This window comes from Ursus maritimus, unplaced genomic scaffold, assembly GCF_017311325.1.
Source record: "Ursus maritimus isolate PB19 unplaced genomic scaffold, ASM1731132v1 scaffold_14, whole genome shotgun sequence".
Classification (NCBI taxonomy): Eukaryota; Metazoa; Chordata; class Mammalia; order Carnivora; family Ursidae; genus Ursus; species Ursus maritimus.
Genome location: NW_024423786.1, coordinates 4,641,184 through 4,656,845, shown reverse-complemented (window position 1 = coordinate 4,656,845; position 15,662 = coordinate 4,641,184). Strand labels below are relative to the sequence as shown.

The window sequence follows — 15,662 nt, the reverse complement described above, 5'->3', positions numbered from 1 at the left end:
GGGTAGATGACTGCCATCTCCTGTTGGATTCTGTCCAGGGGGTGCCCATGAAGACGAATGCAAGTCCCGCCCGCTTGTCCTGACCTACGTCCGGCCTGGCGGCCCCGCTGACAGGTGAGCCTGAGCCGGAGGAAACCGAACGGCCTTTCCCTGCCCTGACTACACCCAGATCCCCTGTAAGGAAGGCAGACCAGAAGCCATTGTGCCCATTCTCCAGATGAGCAAACAGGCCCAAAGAAAGGACGCCCCTTGCCCCAGCATCACTCGGAATTGTTGGTGGAACCAGGACCCAATCCCAAATGTGAGAGACCCCAAGCTCTTTCCTCCCTGACATGCTACCGTCTCGGGGGTGGGGAGGGAAGCAAGCCTTGGTGTTATGTTGTTCTTCCCTTCCCTGGCTCTGGTTTCCCATCTGTGGAACGGATCTGATACTGCAGCTCCTAGGAGTTGCCGTGAGAGATTTGGGGGCACTGCAAGGAGCACCACCGTGGCCTCTGTCATGCAGCCTCTGGAGTCCTGGCTGTGCCACCCTGCCTGGTGCTGCCTGGGGCACGGCCCAGAACGGTGGGCAGGGCCAGGAGGAGAGAATGTGGGAGAGGAACATGTCCAGTTCCCAGCATCCGACCCCCTGACCTCCCCAGTGGGAGATTCTTGGCCATTTTAAGAGAAGACTGGAACAGCCTTGTCAGAAGTCTAAACCCTTTCTTGGGACAGGGCCCTGTGATGAGCTATTCATAGAACCTCCCAGAATAGCTTTGGCCACCTGTTGGAGCAAGCATTCCAGGGTGGGGATTTGACCCAAACCGAGGTGAACCCCTACTTGGGCCCGTCTCCCGGGGGCCCCTGCTGAATTCGTTCCCAGGCGCATTTGTCACCAGGCCAGAATCGCTGCTGAGAAACCAGAGTGGGGGCAGTGAGAAGGGACCTCAAGATGGGCAGCATGAAGCCTCCAGAATGCCCCACCCCTGATGCTGTGTGGCCCTGGCAGGGCTGGTGTCCTTCCTGGGCCCTGGCAGTCTCCTGTGTCCCCCGGGCATCCCCGCACAGACACTCTCGGGTTGAGCGGGGGCTCTGAATGTATCAAGCACCGAGCAGGGTGGGAGATGTCAGAGCTGGTCCCAGCTGTCTTTACATCCCCGCTTCATTGATTCAGCTGCTCACTCAGAGACTCCGCCATGCGTTCCCTCACTGTGCCGTCCCTTTCTCCTTCACCCACTGCCTGCCCCTCTCCGTCTCCCGAGACCCACCTTTCCCAGCGGCCTCTTGGCAGGGCTGTGCCCGGTGCTCGCATGGGGCCAGGCTGGCTGACCGGGCCCTTCCCTGCAGGGAGGGCTCCTTGAAGGTGGGGGACAGGCTGCTCAGCGTTGATGGGATCCCGCTGCATGGGGCCAGCCATGCCACTGCCCTGGCCACACTGCGGCAGTGCAGCCACGAGGCACTCTTCCAGGTGGAGTACGATGTGGCCATCCCAGGTGAGTGGGGGCCTGAGGACTAGGGTTGGGGCAGGAAAAGACCCAGGGGTGGGGGAGGGGGTAGTGGGCACAGATCCTCACCACTGCAAAGGCGGTGTGACCTTGAGCCAGTCACTGAGCCTCTCTGGGCAATAAATGCTATGTGCCAGGCTTTATTGGAGGCCCTGGGGATCCAGGTGAGAACAATACAGATGAGATCTCGGTTCTCGTGGAGCTCACCTTCTGATGGGGAGAGATGGGCAATAAACAGAGTAAATCAAATACAGAGGGTGTCAGATGGCAGTAAGTGCTGTTGGAAAAAAAATCAGGGAGAGATGGGAAAGGCTGGAGCAGAGAGAGGTGATGGTGGCCCGACGAGGCTGGTTGCCGAGGAAGCATAGGTTTGAATTCAGGAAATGTGATGAAAGTCAATTGGGTCTGATTTGCTGACATTTGGACCCGGTGGCAGGGGTTGGGGGCGGGCGAGAGCAGAAGGAGCTAGGTTTTGTTTTCAAGCCACCGGGTGGGTTCCTGGGGGTGTCGTTTCTGAGTGCAGAAAGGGGGTAGTGGGGGCGCCTGGGTGGCACAGCAGTTAAGCGTCTGCTTTCGGCTCAGGGCGTGATCCCGGCGTTCTGGGATCAAGCCCCACATCAGGCTCCTCCGCTATGAGCCTGCTTCTTCCTCTCCTACTCCCCCTGCTTGTGTTCCCTCTCTCGCTGGCTGTCTCTATCTCTGTCGAATAAATAAATAAAATCTTAAAAAAAAAAAGGGGGGGTAGTGAACATGCGGCTCAGGGCCGGTGAACCACAGGCTCTCCGTAACCGTAAGCACGTTAGTGTCGTCCGGCAGAGCCCTGGGGTCAGAGTCCTCAGAGCAGAATCCCTGTCCCGCCTCTGCTGCTGAGGCCTCGTGTGATCTCGGACAAGGCCTTTGCCTCCACATGCCTCAGTTTTCTGATCTGTAAAATGGGTGCAATAATCCCTCCGCAGCAGTGAGGATTACACTGAGATAGCAGAGTGAGGCTGGGGGGCAAGTGCTCAGTATTTGCATTTCAGGCTCTTCTTTCCTTCCTCATGCCAGATACGGTGGCCAATGCTTCAGGGCCCTTGATAGTGGAGATAACTAAGACGCCTGGGTCAGCCCTGGGGATCTCGCTCACCACCGGCTCCCACCGGAACAAGCCAGTCATCACCATTGACCGCATCAAGCCGGCCAGCGTGGTGGACAGGTGGGGCCCACACCGGGTGCGCCCACCATAGTGGGCAGGGATGCAGGGGGAGAGGCGGCCCAGAGCTCCCTCTGGCCCAACCAGCCTCCCCCTTCACTCTCCCGCCTGGCCAGGAGTGGGGCCCTGCATGCTGGAGACCACATCCTGTCCATCGACGGCACCAGCACGGAACACTGCTCGCTGCTTGAGGCCACCAAGCTCCTGGCCAGCGTGGCGGAGAAAGTGCGGCTGGAGATCCTGCCTGCACCCCAAAGTCGGCGGCCCCTGAAGCCCTCAGAGGCAGGTGGGTCCCTTGGGGGGTCTCAGGACCCAAACCTGGGGGCTGATGGGGAGGGGTGCACGAGGTCCCAGACGCCTGGGACTGAAGCCCTGGGCAGGCTAAAACGTACTAGAACTAACGTCCATTCCTGTTGGGAAGCTCAAATTGTGCAGCAGCTGGCGGCCGGGGGGCGGGGGGGGCAGAGGAACAACCTGAATGTTTGCGTGGACAGTCCGCTGGCGTGGTTGTAGCTCCATCCCTCTTTGCTAAGTTACTAGAAGAATGAAGGCTAGCCCGAGGGAGAGGACAGTCCTTCTGTGCTCTGTGCTTCTCAGAGCGTAGATCTGGGGCTCTGCTCCGGGGTCCTCCGCTCGTCCAGAGGAGGCAGCCGGTCAGTCGGGAGGGCCTAGAGCCCTCCCACCTTTTGAGGAGTTAGGTCTCCCAGACCAGGGCAGGGAGCTGGGTGCTAGGCAGTCCAAGAGCAGAGGAGGTCGGTGGTCTAAGAGACCAGAGGGCAGAGCCAGACCCGGGGCAGTGTGGGCACAAGGAGGCAGCTTCCAGCTCAGAGCCTGGACGTGCCTCCAGCATTTCAGACCTTGAGCTTTGGGTGCGGCTGCTGGCCACCCCACTGGACGGGCGCTTTCCGCCCCTGAGCCTCACTTGTCCCATCTGTAGCTGGGAGCACAGGCTCGGGAGGCGTCAAACAAGGTCCAGGACAGAGCACAGCTCGGGGCTGTGGTCTGGGGGGGTCAGGCTGTGAATTCCAGCCCTCAGGACACAGTGTGTGGGCAAGGATGGAGGGGCCCACCCCGTCCTTTGCAAGCCTAATTGGTCATCTGGGAGAGAAAGAAATCCCCCAAGTAAAATGGGGGGAGACAGGCCTCGGGAAGGGTCCGTCTCTGTGGCTCTGTGCGGACCCATCTCTGCCAGGATCTGCAAGGGCCCCATCAAGCCACAGCCAGCGCCTGGTGCGGGAGGCTTTGGGGCTTGAACTCGAGCGACTCATTCTCGCACTGTTTCCAACACACCTGCTCTGGGCTGGGCTCAGTGCTGGGGCTTCCCGTGGGTCATCTCTTTTCATCCTCGTGACAAGCCTGTGAAGGCGGTATTGCTGTCATCCCACTTCACAGAGGCGGCTGAGGCTCTGAGAAGCACAGTGCCTTATGGGGGCACAGGGCTGCCGACAGTCCTCCTGGCCCTCATTAACTGGGCCTCGGCTAGGCGCCAGGCGCTGCTCGAAGCACGTCCTACCTCTTCACTCATGCCAATCCTTCCCATCGTCCTAGGAGGCAGCCCCTATCTTAGTCCCGTCATACAGATCATGACAATGAGGCAGAGGGGCCAAGGGGGATTCAGGGATCTGGCAGCTGGCTCCCGGGGTGGCCAAACCCCCGTGTGAGGCTTGGAGGTGCTGCAGAGCGGTGGAGTCAATGGGCTGAGATAGCTGGGTTCTCACTCATCCATCCATGGGTGCGCTGCCCCAGGCTGGACGGCTCAAAGCCCCGCAGCAGGAGGAAGAGCCAAGACAGGACCTGGGCAGTCTGGGAGAAGGTGTCGCATGGCAGGCGGTTTGGAGGATCAGGCGGGGCGGGGTGGGGGAGGCAGGATCCCTGGGGTCCCTTGGGAAGCCGATGGAGAAGGAGTGCAGAGAATTCATCTGGGGGGAAAGTGTGGGAAAGTTTGGAGGGAAGGAAGCCAGAGCAGCCTGTCTGCTGCACAGGTCTGAGCAAACCTTGGCCAACCCCACAGGGAGCGTAGGTTGCTTCCGAGAGCCCAGCGGGGGGCAGAAATGGCCAAGCCCTGGTGCCCCTGGGTGCTCGGCCCCTGGCCCCTGTGGCCAAGGCTGCCCAGGCCACAGCAGCACAGCCGATCCTGGAGGTGCAGGGGCCTGATGCTGTCTGCCAACTGCACTGCTCAAAGTTGATGGGCCGGGTCCCAGGCTGGGGCTGCTTTCCCTCCCCTCCCTGCTGCCGCTTGGCTGGGCGCTGAGCACGGTGCCTGGCACATAGTGGGCATCCAGGACTTAGTGGGCAGCGTCTGAATGCCTGGCTTGGCTTGGCTTGCGGGAAACTGAGGCTGTCTGGTCCTGCTTCTCACTTCATTTTGCATATGGGAGCGTGACTCCAGGGGGGCTTGGTGAGTCCAGACTCGCTCAGTCTCTAACGCCTGCACCTCTCTCCTCTTCCTTGGGCCACAGTGAAGGTGCAGAGGAGTGAGCAACCACACCGCTGGGACCCCTGCGTGCTCTCCTGTCACAGCCCCCGGCCCGGCCACTGCAGGACGCCCACCTGGGCCACACCTGCTGGCCAGGACCAGAGCCGATGTAATGTGCCCACCTCACTGTGGCTTGTGCATGTTTCATAGGGGAGGAAACCAAGACTCCGAGAAATTAGGAGGTCTGCCCGGCGTTACCTAGCACATTAGTGATGAGACGGGCCCCTATCCCTGGCAGCTGGGTTTCACCATGTCTGTGAAAACCCTGCAGACTTTGAGGCCCAGAGTGGGTGAGACCTGCCTGAGGTCACACAGCTGGTATTTGAGGTGAAAGGGGGAAGGCTTCCCAGTGTCTCTCTGTGGTGGGGTGGTTGTCTGGCACCCACTGTGTGGCAGGGTGAAGGGCCCTTCTGGAGTTCACGGAGCTGTGCTCTCATCTCCCCAGCCTTGTCCTCGACTCCCTTTTCCTCGCCGACCATGAATCATGCCTTTCCCTGCACCAACCCCAGCACCCTTCCCCATGGATCCCACCCCATGAGCCCCCGGACCACAATGGGGCGGAGGAGGCAGCGAAGAAAGGAACACAAGAGCTCATGTAAGTAAGCCATGATCTCTTCCCTCTGCTTTGGGCTGCCAGTATGGCTGAGAGATTTGCCAAAGGATGGGGGTATTTGGGACATGGTCCCAGGTGTGTGTGTAGGGTCATTAAATACCATGAGTGGCCCACCAGGCTGCCATGGATGGTTGGGCAGGTTGTGCATTGTACAAGGACACACCTGAGGGGTATCAGTCACTTTGTACATTTTATTTTTATTTATTTATTTATTTATTTATTTATTTATTTATTTATTTAATTGTTAAAAGATTTTATTTATTTATTTGACAGAGAGAGAGACAGCCAGCGAGAGAGGGAACACAAGCAGGGGAAGTGGGAGAGGGAGAAGCAGGCTTCTAGCAGAGAAGCCTGATGAGGGGCTCGATCCCAGAACGCCGGGATTATGCCCTGAGCCCAAGGCAGACGCTTAACGACTGCGCCACCCAGGCACCCCCACTTTGTACATTTTAGTCTTTTATTTTGATTATGGAAAATTCCCAGAAGGTGATGGCAAAGTGTCTCAAGGAAAGGCTACCTTTTCAGATGTGCATAAAGGTCTCACAGTAACTCCATTTCATTTTCTTTAATTCCGTGATTCATTCTGATCTTTTCAAGGAGGAAGTCTGAGTGTGGTGTAGCCGTGTCTGTACCACTTCTGTGACATTTTTTAATTTCCCCTAAGACAAAGACACGTAGGCCTGAAACTAGCCATCCAGGATGTAATAGTTCGTAATAATTTTCACTATATATATAGTATATCTATAGTGCATATATATGTGTGTGTATATATCCGTATACCCACAGATACACACACACACACACACACATATACACACACACATATATACACACATACATATGTTTCTACTTCCCTTCTGTTTATGGGTATTTCTTTTTATTTATGGTCACTATGTATATAGTTCCCTTTTGAAATGAAGGTATTTAAGTATGTTAAAAAGTGAATAAATGGAAAGACAAATAGTAGTGAATGATAATGCAGAAGACATGTGGAAGGAGCGAAAGTCACGAGGATGCCAAAAATTTTGAAGTCTTTCCTGGGAAAATCCTTCCTTTGCTAATGTGGAGAGTCTATCCAGCCTCCTGCCATGTGAGCTGCAGAGGCCTCCAGGAAGGATGAAGGGTCAAACCGGGCCATTTGGAATTGAGCCAAAAGAGGGGGAAGAGGAATACAAATCACCTAGCACCTGAAATATGGTTCTGAGCTTCCTGGAAGCCAAGGTGAAAAGGGAAACAGATTTCAGAGTCCGATGAGAGGTAAAACATGCCTTTTTACCAGCCACCTTTGTCAGCCACCAAAGCTGGGAGTGTGTAGGTGAAAAGGTTCAGAAACGCTGTTCATAGGCAGGAGCATGTGGCGGCTGGGTGCCACTTATGTGTCCCTTTCCTAGGATGGATGACTAATAAAATGTTATCATTATTATTATTGATGATAACAATTAATTAAACAATTTGAACACCTCCTATGTACCAGGCACCATTCTTATCATTAGGGATGTAACTGTGAAAATATAATGAATACAAATACAGTAACACAACATATGCAACAACATAATATACATATTGTAATGCGTAATATTAAATATAACAAAATAGTAATAAAGATATATAGTATAATGTAATTAGTAGAATTAAATACAGTAATAAATTATGTTTAATAAAAGCTATCTAATATCCATGTTAATAATACAAATGTATTTTGTATATGGAATATCAAACAATATATATTAAGTAACATAATATATCAAATAGAGAATTTTCATAAGACCCAGCAATTCCATCTTGGGTATATGCCCAGGAGAAATAAAAACATATGTCGTGTTCACCCAAAAAGTCACACATGAATATTCATAGCAGCATTATTCATTTTCGCCAAAAGGTGGAAACAACCCAGACGTCCACTAAGGATGAATGCATAAGCAGAATGTGGTGTGTTCGTACACTGGGCTATTACTCGGCCATAAAAAGGCGCGCATCCCAGATACATGCTACAGTATGGATGGACCTTGAACGCATTATGCTTAGGGAAAGAAGCCAGACGCAAAAAGCCCCATATCATAGGATTCCATTTACGTGGAACATCCAGAAGAGGCCAGTCTATACAGGAGCAAATAGGTTAGTGGGTGCTTAGGGCCCGGAGAGATGGGACGATGTGGGGCAAGAGCTCAAGGGAACAGGTTTCTTTCTGAGGTGCTGAAAGTGTTCTACGATCGAAGGTGCCGATGGTTGCACAACATCATTAATAGATAACAACCTGAAGTGTGACTTTCCGTTGGTGAACACCGGGATAGGTGAATTGCAGCTCAGTGAAGCTGTTGCCAGAATTAGCGTGCTACGTACCGTGGTATGATAAGAGCGTTATGACGAAGCTAACATCACGTAACAGCACAACTCTCAGATGCTCGGTTTTACTACGTGGCGGAGTCCCAGGAGCTGGCTTCCTTCCTCCTTGTCCCAGGCGTGCTGGGTGGGACTCACCCGTGGGCCAGACAGGGAGCGCTGCTCAGAAGGCACGTGATTCTGCTGGCCCAGGGCGAGGCAGGGCTCCCACTCACTCGCCCCTCTGACTCCAGGTCCTTGAGCCCGGGCATGGGTTGGTGCTGTCAGGAGGGGCTCTCTGGGACTGCCCACCTGAGAGCTGTGCCCGCCTGTCCCTCAGTGTCACTGGCCTCCAGCACGGTGGGGCCTGGGGGACAGATCGTGCACACGGAGACCACGGAGGTCGTGCTCTGCGGAGACCCCCTCAGTGGCTTTGGCCTCCAGCTCCAGGGAGGCATCTTCGCCACCGAGACCCTGTCCTCCCCTCCCCTCGTGCGCTTCATCGAGCCCGACAGCCCGGCGGAGAGGTGAGCCAACTGCCCCTACCCCACTGGGCCTGCCACTCTGCAATTCAGGGGGCTCACGGACAGCCAGGGAAACTGAGTCACAGGCCAAGCCTGGCTTCACGGGGGTATCTCACTTAACCATCCCATCCACTCCATCATCAGCTCCACTTTACAGATGAGGAAACCGAGGTGCAGAGATGCTGATTCATTTGCCCAGGGTCACACAGCTTGTAAGTGACCCGGGACTTGAACCCCTGTCGGTCTGAAGTCAGGGTCCCCTATATACACATTTTGTAAGGCACGGCATCATCCCCCTTGGACAGACAGAGACACTGAGGCCCAGCGAGTTCACTCCCTTAGCCAGAGTCACCTGGTGAATTGCCTGAGGCTGTATGGCCGCACAGGGCCGAGCTGGGGGTCAGACCCAGGCCTGCGCACACGGGACAGCCACGGCGGTAACGGAGCTGCTTGTCTCTGCGGGGCTGTCGGGCTTCAGGTGCGGGCTGCTGCAGGTGGGGGATCGGGTCCTGTCCATCAACGGTATTGCCACCGAGGACGGGACGATGGAGGAAGCCAACCAGCTGCTGCGGGACGCGGCGCTGGCCCACAAGGTCGTGTTGGAGGTTGAGTTTGACGTGGCAGGTGAGTAAGTGCCCCTACCTTCCTCCTCACGCTTTGGGACCCTGCACTCGCTCCTCTCTTTATTCTGCTCCTGCCTGGGGCACGTGCTCTTCCGGCCCCATCCCACTCCCAGCCCGGTGACCTTCTCCCAGAGCTCTGGCAGCGCGGGCCTGAGCACCAGCGGAGGCAGGGAAGGCCCTGGCCGGGGAGGCAGGAATCCCACCTGCCAGCGTGAGGGTTGAGGAGGGATTTTTGCATCAAAGCAGGACCCAAGGGAGGACAGAGGGGGGCTGAAAATATTTCACGCCCCTCGGCAGGCCTTAGGTGAAGAACCCCAAACACAAACTCAGGTTGGAATTCTGGTTCTGTGATTTGGACGTTCTGGGACTTTGGCCAGGACTCTCCTGCCCACCACCGATCCTCCGTTTCCCCAACTGCGAAATAGTGAACAGAGTCCTTCTACTGCAGCGGGTAGTGTTTGGGTTAGATGAGATCAATCCTGTGAAAACACCCAGCTAATACCGGGCACGTAGGCGGTGCTCAGTAAATTGTTGCTGGATCCGAACTGGGTTGGGTTTGGCTCTGGGGAACCCCTTGGCTGGCAGTCATGGGGTCCAGGTGCCAGCCCCAAATCTGCTCTGATCGGATTGGTTGTCTGGGACAAATATCAGCTCACCGGGCCTCAGTTTCCTCCTCTGTCAGGTGGAGGAAGCAGGATGGGGTTGGGGCGGTGACTTCTTGCAGTCTCTCCCAGCTGGCCTAAAGTGGGTGGGGGGCGGGGACTCCCTGCCTCTCCTCCCTTGGGTCTCACACGGGTCCACGTGTGTCTGCGCGCAGAGTCCGTCATCCCGAGCAGCGGCACCTTCCACGTGAAGCTGCCCAAGAGACGCGGCGTGGAACTGGGCATCACCATCGGCTGTGAGTCCGTCCTGGCGCGCAGTCCCCGCCCCGAGGAGCCGCCTGCGGGGCGAAGGCGCACACCTCCAGCCCGGAGGACGGGGTGCTCCTGGTGGGAGGGCAGGCTTGGGTTCCCTCTGCCTGCAACGCCCAGCTCTGTGTCCTCGGACGACACCCTCTAGTTACTGGAAGCCTCAGTTTCCTATTCTGCACAATGAGAGTCTCCTGGCCATCTGGGTCTCCTGGTGGGATTAAGTGGTTTGTGAGGCACCAAACACGTGGGTCAGGTTTGTGAAATGATCCTCAGTCCCCACCCTGGGCTTGATAGAGAGCAGCTGTCTAGAAGGGCTGCTGCTTCAGCTCCTTCCTACCCCAGACGCCACAGTCAGTGGAGGTGGGAGTTTAAGCAATCTGGGTTTAGGGAGGGGGAGAAGCTGGTCCCAGCCCAGGAAATTCTGGATAGGGCTGCCAGATACAGTTGCACAAGTTGTACATGACACAAGGGTGCCCATTTGAGGTAGACTTACAATTTTATTACAGCATTTTCTCAATGGACTAATTGGAAGGGGTGCCCTTGTCTCATCTGCAAAGATGCCACGTGGGCTAGAAGGGGCTCCTACAATCTAGTCACTAATGGGAAAACCCATTAGCCCAGATGGATTTTTTTTTTTTTGCAAGAAAACTTAGCTACTCATGTAACACTCATTGTCTTAGGTCACATTCCCCCAGAAAAAGCTTCTTAAAGAGTTATACTCGGGGGGTTTGCCGAGAAGGGCTCTTGGAATCAACACCTGTGTGAGGTGAGGGATGTGGGACTGGGCGGACAGAGAAGCTGGTTGTGATGCAGCCAATCCCATGGAGAACTCTAGGGCCGGGAAGGCTTTGGAAGTTGTCCTGAATGAGGCCGGGAGCCGGGCCTTTGCACCACTGTGTGGACTAGGCCGCACCAAGAAGCCTTACGACGTTGGGTGAGGCCGCTCTTGACCAGAGGCAATTCCCAGAGAGGGAGCCCCCTGGGAGCCATTCAGCCAGCCCTCCCTGCAGTTGGGAGAAGGGAAAACTCAACTGGAAGGGCCGCCCGGTTGTGGGGCCCACACTGTGCTAGGTGGGAGTGCCAGCCAGACACAGCCCCTCCAGGGGCTGGCAGTTTGCTGGGGGATGGGAAAAGGGCTGAGCAGAAGGGAAAGGGCTGCTGTGGGTTGAGCACCTACTATGTGCCAGGATCCACATTAGGTTTTGCCTTGTCTGGTTTAATCTCATGACATCTCCATGAGTTCTGTGGTGTCATCCCCATTTTGCAGAGGGGAAACTGAGGCAGAAGGGGGGCTGATTTGCTCACGGTCACCAGGCAGGAAGCAGTGGGAGCAGGGTATGTGGCTCTGCGTTCATGCCCCAACTCCTGAGCCCTCCCAGCCCCCCTCCTCGAGGCTGAGGCCGTCAAAGGTTGGATTCGCGGCTTCTTTCCCCCCAGCGACCAGCAGGAAGCGAGGAGAGCCCCCGATCATCTCTGACATCAAGAAGGGCAGTGTGGCACACAGGTAGGGATGGCCCTGGGCGCAGGGTAAGGGGAGCAGTCCACGGGGAGCAGCATTTGCCAGGCTCTTCGTGTCCCCCACCCCTGCTCCTGCAGGACCGGCACCCTCGAGCCAGGCGACAAGCTGCTGGCCATCGACAATATCCGCTTGGACAACTGCCCCATGGAGGACGCCGTGCAGATCCTGCGGCAGTGCGAGGACCTGGTGAAGCTGAAGATCCGGAAGGATGAGGACAACTCTGGTATGCCCCCCTCCCCCACCGCCGCCAAGTCTCTCGGTCCACCCACCGGACCAGCGGGTTCCAGCTTGCAGTTCGGGGCTCCCTCTGGCAGAGGAGGGCGGGTGGCAGGCTGCTGGTGGAGACTCGTTGAATGAGCAAATGCAGGGAGGGAGCCCCACACGGACATCTCATGGTCCCCAGGGCTGCCTGGATCTTCCGTGCCAGCACAAAGCCTAGCGCAGGAGGCCCACAGGGGGCGGCAGTGAGCAGAGGGGCGGGCAGGGCAGGGATGCCCCAGGGGCGTACATCCTGCGTTGGTGGTCTGTGAGCGAAGAAGTAAAGGCCACCAGCTCTGACACCTCTGAGGCCAGACAGGGGACAGAAGTGAGTGACCTGGACAGAAGGTAAGAAAAAAATGATACAGGCTGGGGGGCAGAAAGGAGGCGTGAGGCTTGTGGCCCCTGGAGAGCCAATCCCTTATTCAGAGGGGCAGCCGCCAGTTCCTACCCTGGGAGGGATGGTCTCTTGGGGGCAGATGATTCTTCTTCATCTTTTTTTTAAAGAAAAGCTGGAAGTCTGGTTTCTTCTTATTCTCATGATTGTTATTTTGTGTCCTGGATGAAATCTATAGTTTAGAATGTTGGTTTCACGATTCTTTTCTTTCTTCTTTTTTTGATGGGGTTTGGGTGTAAGAAAACATTTGTAGAGGCAGAAGGTGGCCTCAGGGTCCCCGGGCTGTACCATCAGAAGTCATGGCATGAGTGGATAGGTGGGTTAACGAATGAGTGAATGGATGAGTTTGAGGGAGTAAGTACCGCAGGGCACTGGGGCCTGGGGGCGTCCAGCTCCTGGGCCCTGCCGCATTGCACCCCCCCATGGGTCCCACCTTTGCAGACGAGCAGGAGACCACAGGTGCCATCAGCTACACAGTGGAACTGAAACGTTACGGGGGTCCCCTGGGCATCACCATCTCGGGCACAGAGGAGCCTTTTGACCCCATTGTCATCTCAGGCCTCACCAAGCGCGGTCTGGCTGAGAGGTGAGCTGGGGTTCTGTGGGGACACTGGAGACCCTCATGGGGCAGAGGTTGGGCTTTAGAACAGCCAAAGTGGATTCTGACCTCGGTTCCAACATTGATGTCCCTGGTGACATCAGGCCTATCCCTTCCCTCTCCGAGCCTCAGTTCCACAGAGGCAGACCGGCCCCCCTGGCACACCTCCCTCCCAACCTGGGGATTCGCGTTTCTGCAAAGTCAGCATATTGTGAGCCTTTTTGGGGCACCTGCTGTGTTGCCTTCAATCCTGACTCAGCCTGGAGCTTTTCTGGAAGCATTGGGGGCCGCCCTGCTGTCCTCTCCTCTGGGGAAGTTGTGAGAAAGAGGGTGTCACAGGCTGTCCGGACTGGGGGGAGCAGGTGACTCTGGGGCCTGGAGGAGGAACAGGGCCCCACAGGGGTAACAGGGAAGTGTTCCCAGTCTGGGTGAGACGCCGTTTCTCCGGACACTGAGAGGAGCTGGCTGTCGAGCGAGAGCCTGGCCAGGCATGGGGGGGACAGGCTGGGCCCCTGAAGGAGGACGCAAAGCTGGAGGGGCCCCATGGTGGTGGGCTGCAGCAAGAGGATGGACGGGACTGAGGTTCGGTGGAGGGCTCCCTGTTCCTGGAGCGCCCCCTGCTGGCCCACTGCAGAGGACAGGGTGGACGGTTCCTCTCTCACGTGTGTTCATCTACTCCCACCTTGCCTGGGTACCTACAGTGTGTCAGCCGGTTCTGGGCGCTGAGGACGCAACGGACAGTCCCCCCTACCGTCACCGGGCTGGCCAACTGCAATGCAATGCGAGCCACACATTTCAGTATAAACTTTCTGGTGGCCGTATTAGAACAATAAAAGGAAACAAAATGAATCTTAAGTACATATTTATTTCAACATGTAGTCAATATACAAATTAAAGTGATGTTTTACATTCTTTTTTTCATACTGTATCTTCAGAACCCAGTGTGTATTTTACATAGTAAAGCCATCTCAGTTTGGGCCAGCCATATTTCGGGACCCAGTAGCCACAGGGGGCTGGTGTCGGCCACACCAGACAGACAGCTCTGACCTCCCGCACTCAGCCCACCATGCCCCTCACTACTCCCCCGGGCCCCTGGGGAGCTGGGTGGGCAAGGCCAGGCGTGAGGGTGCCCTGCCTCCGCCTCCCTCACCCAGGTCAGGTGCTTTCCCAGCATCCATGGCAGCTTCTGTCCCTGCTCTCAGTGCTGACTGTCCCCTACGATCACCTTCCCCAGCCCAGTTCCCAGGGGTACAATTTCATTGGCCAGCGGTTGGGACCAGGCAGCACGCCTTTTTTAAAAATCTCCTCGGGTAATTCTGATGGTGTCCAGGTAGAAACCCTCTGGGCCAGAGCAATGCTACTGCCTGGCCCTATCAGCCCCTCACACCCCCTTGTGAGGTCAGCTGGGCACCCTGAGCTCATTCTCTGGGTGAGGAAACAGGCCCAGGGAAAGGGAAAGGCTCCCCGTGGATTTCTGCTGGAGGGAAGCAAGAATCCCTTCCACTCAGCCGTCTTTCAATTACAGTTAGATGAAGTAAGTTTATCGCTCCCATTTTACACGTGAAGGAACTGAGACTCAAGGGAGTTGAGAAGCAAGGCCCCAGATCATGTAGCTAGTATTTGGCAGCTACTGTGTGGGATTCAATCCATGCTCAAAATTCATGCTTGACACTGGTTCCAGAATCTAACTTAGAGTCAGGGAGGATAATCCCCTCCCATCCAAATTCTAGGGTGAATTTTTTTTTAATTGTTTTTTAGAGGGGGAGAGAGTGGGAGGAGGGGCAGAGGGAGAGGGAGAGAGAGAATCTTAAGCAGGTTCCATGCCCAGCACAGAGCCCGATGCAGGGCTCCATCTCACGACCCTGAGATCATGAGCTGAGCTGAAATCAAGAATCAGACGCTTAACTGACTGAGCCACCCAGACATCCCCTAAATTCTAGACTTTATACCTCTGTTAATGCCACCCTAGATCACACTTGCTTTTTGTTACAGCTGGGTTTAACTGAGGTCAGTCAGACTTGTGCCTTGGGGTTCCTGAGTTCCCCGAGGGCAGACCCCACCCCTGAAGCCTTGAATGTCTCTCATTCTTTGTCCTGTGCCCCTTCCCCAGGACTGGCGCTATCCATGTTGGCGATCGTATCCTGGCCATCAACAGTGTTAGCCTCAAGGGCCGGCCTCTGAGTGAGGCCATCCACCTCCTGCAGGTGGCTGGCGAGACTGTCACGCTGAAGATCAAGAAGCAGCTAGACCGTGAGCCTCACCCCACCCCCTGGAGCCAGCCACCCGTTTAGGAAGGGAGATCCCTCTGTGCCTCTTGTCAGGTTCCTGTGCCCCACCTCATGGCATCCTCACCAAATCCAGTGGAGGTGGGAAGACACCTGGGGCAGCTGAAGAGACCAGACTCAGAAAGGGGAGTGGTGGTCCCAAGGTCACAGCTTGTGTGGGCGGAGTCTGGGTCTGAACCACCCTCTTCATCGCCTCCTGCCTCTCAAGGCTGCTTGTTCTGCGTTAGGGCTGTAGCTTGTACGTTCCTCAGTTTCCCCTGAACCGGTGCCCTATACCCTGGCAGGGAGGCCACCACCTGCAGTGGAAGGAGCCCGAGCTTTCGGGTCTTTCTTCCTTCTAATCTGGGCTCCACTATTGTTCACCATGTGACCTTGGGCGTGTTGTACAGACCCAGAGCCATAGGGACTCCCCAGGGCCCAGCTCGGAGAACTCAGCCTCAGTTTTCCTGTCTGTGAAATGGGT

General features: G+C 56.0%; 1 protein-coding gene across 1 annotated transcript in view; it reads left to right on the top strand.

Moving 5' to 3' along the window:
* The window catches only part of GRIP2 (glutamate receptor interacting protein 2), a 58,929-nt gene that overhangs the window by 30,799 nt on the left and 12,468 nt on the right, over positions 1 to 15,662 (top strand). Inside the window, exons 8-20 of the mRNA XM_040628126.1 lie at positions 39 to 114; positions 1,327 to 1,472; positions 2,532 to 2,679; positions 2,793 to 2,962; positions 5,136 to 5,261; positions 5,598 to 5,747; positions 8,425 to 8,611; positions 9,087 to 9,232; positions 10,049 to 10,129; positions 11,580 to 11,646; positions 11,739 to 11,884; positions 12,758 to 12,902; positions 15,025 to 15,164. Of these exons, the coding sequence (XP_040484060.1) occupies positions 39 to 114; positions 1,327 to 1,472; positions 2,532 to 2,679; positions 2,793 to 2,962; positions 5,136 to 5,261; positions 5,598 to 5,747; positions 8,425 to 8,611; positions 9,087 to 9,232; positions 10,049 to 10,129; positions 11,580 to 11,646; positions 11,739 to 11,884; positions 12,758 to 12,902; positions 15,025 to 15,164 (1,728 nt within the window). The remainder of the gene's footprint in view (positions 1 to 38; positions 115 to 1,326; positions 1,473 to 2,531; positions 2,680 to 2,792; positions 2,963 to 5,135; positions 5,262 to 5,597; positions 5,748 to 8,424; positions 8,612 to 9,086; positions 9,233 to 10,048; positions 10,130 to 11,579; positions 11,647 to 11,738; positions 11,885 to 12,757; positions 12,903 to 15,024; positions 15,165 to 15,662) is intronic.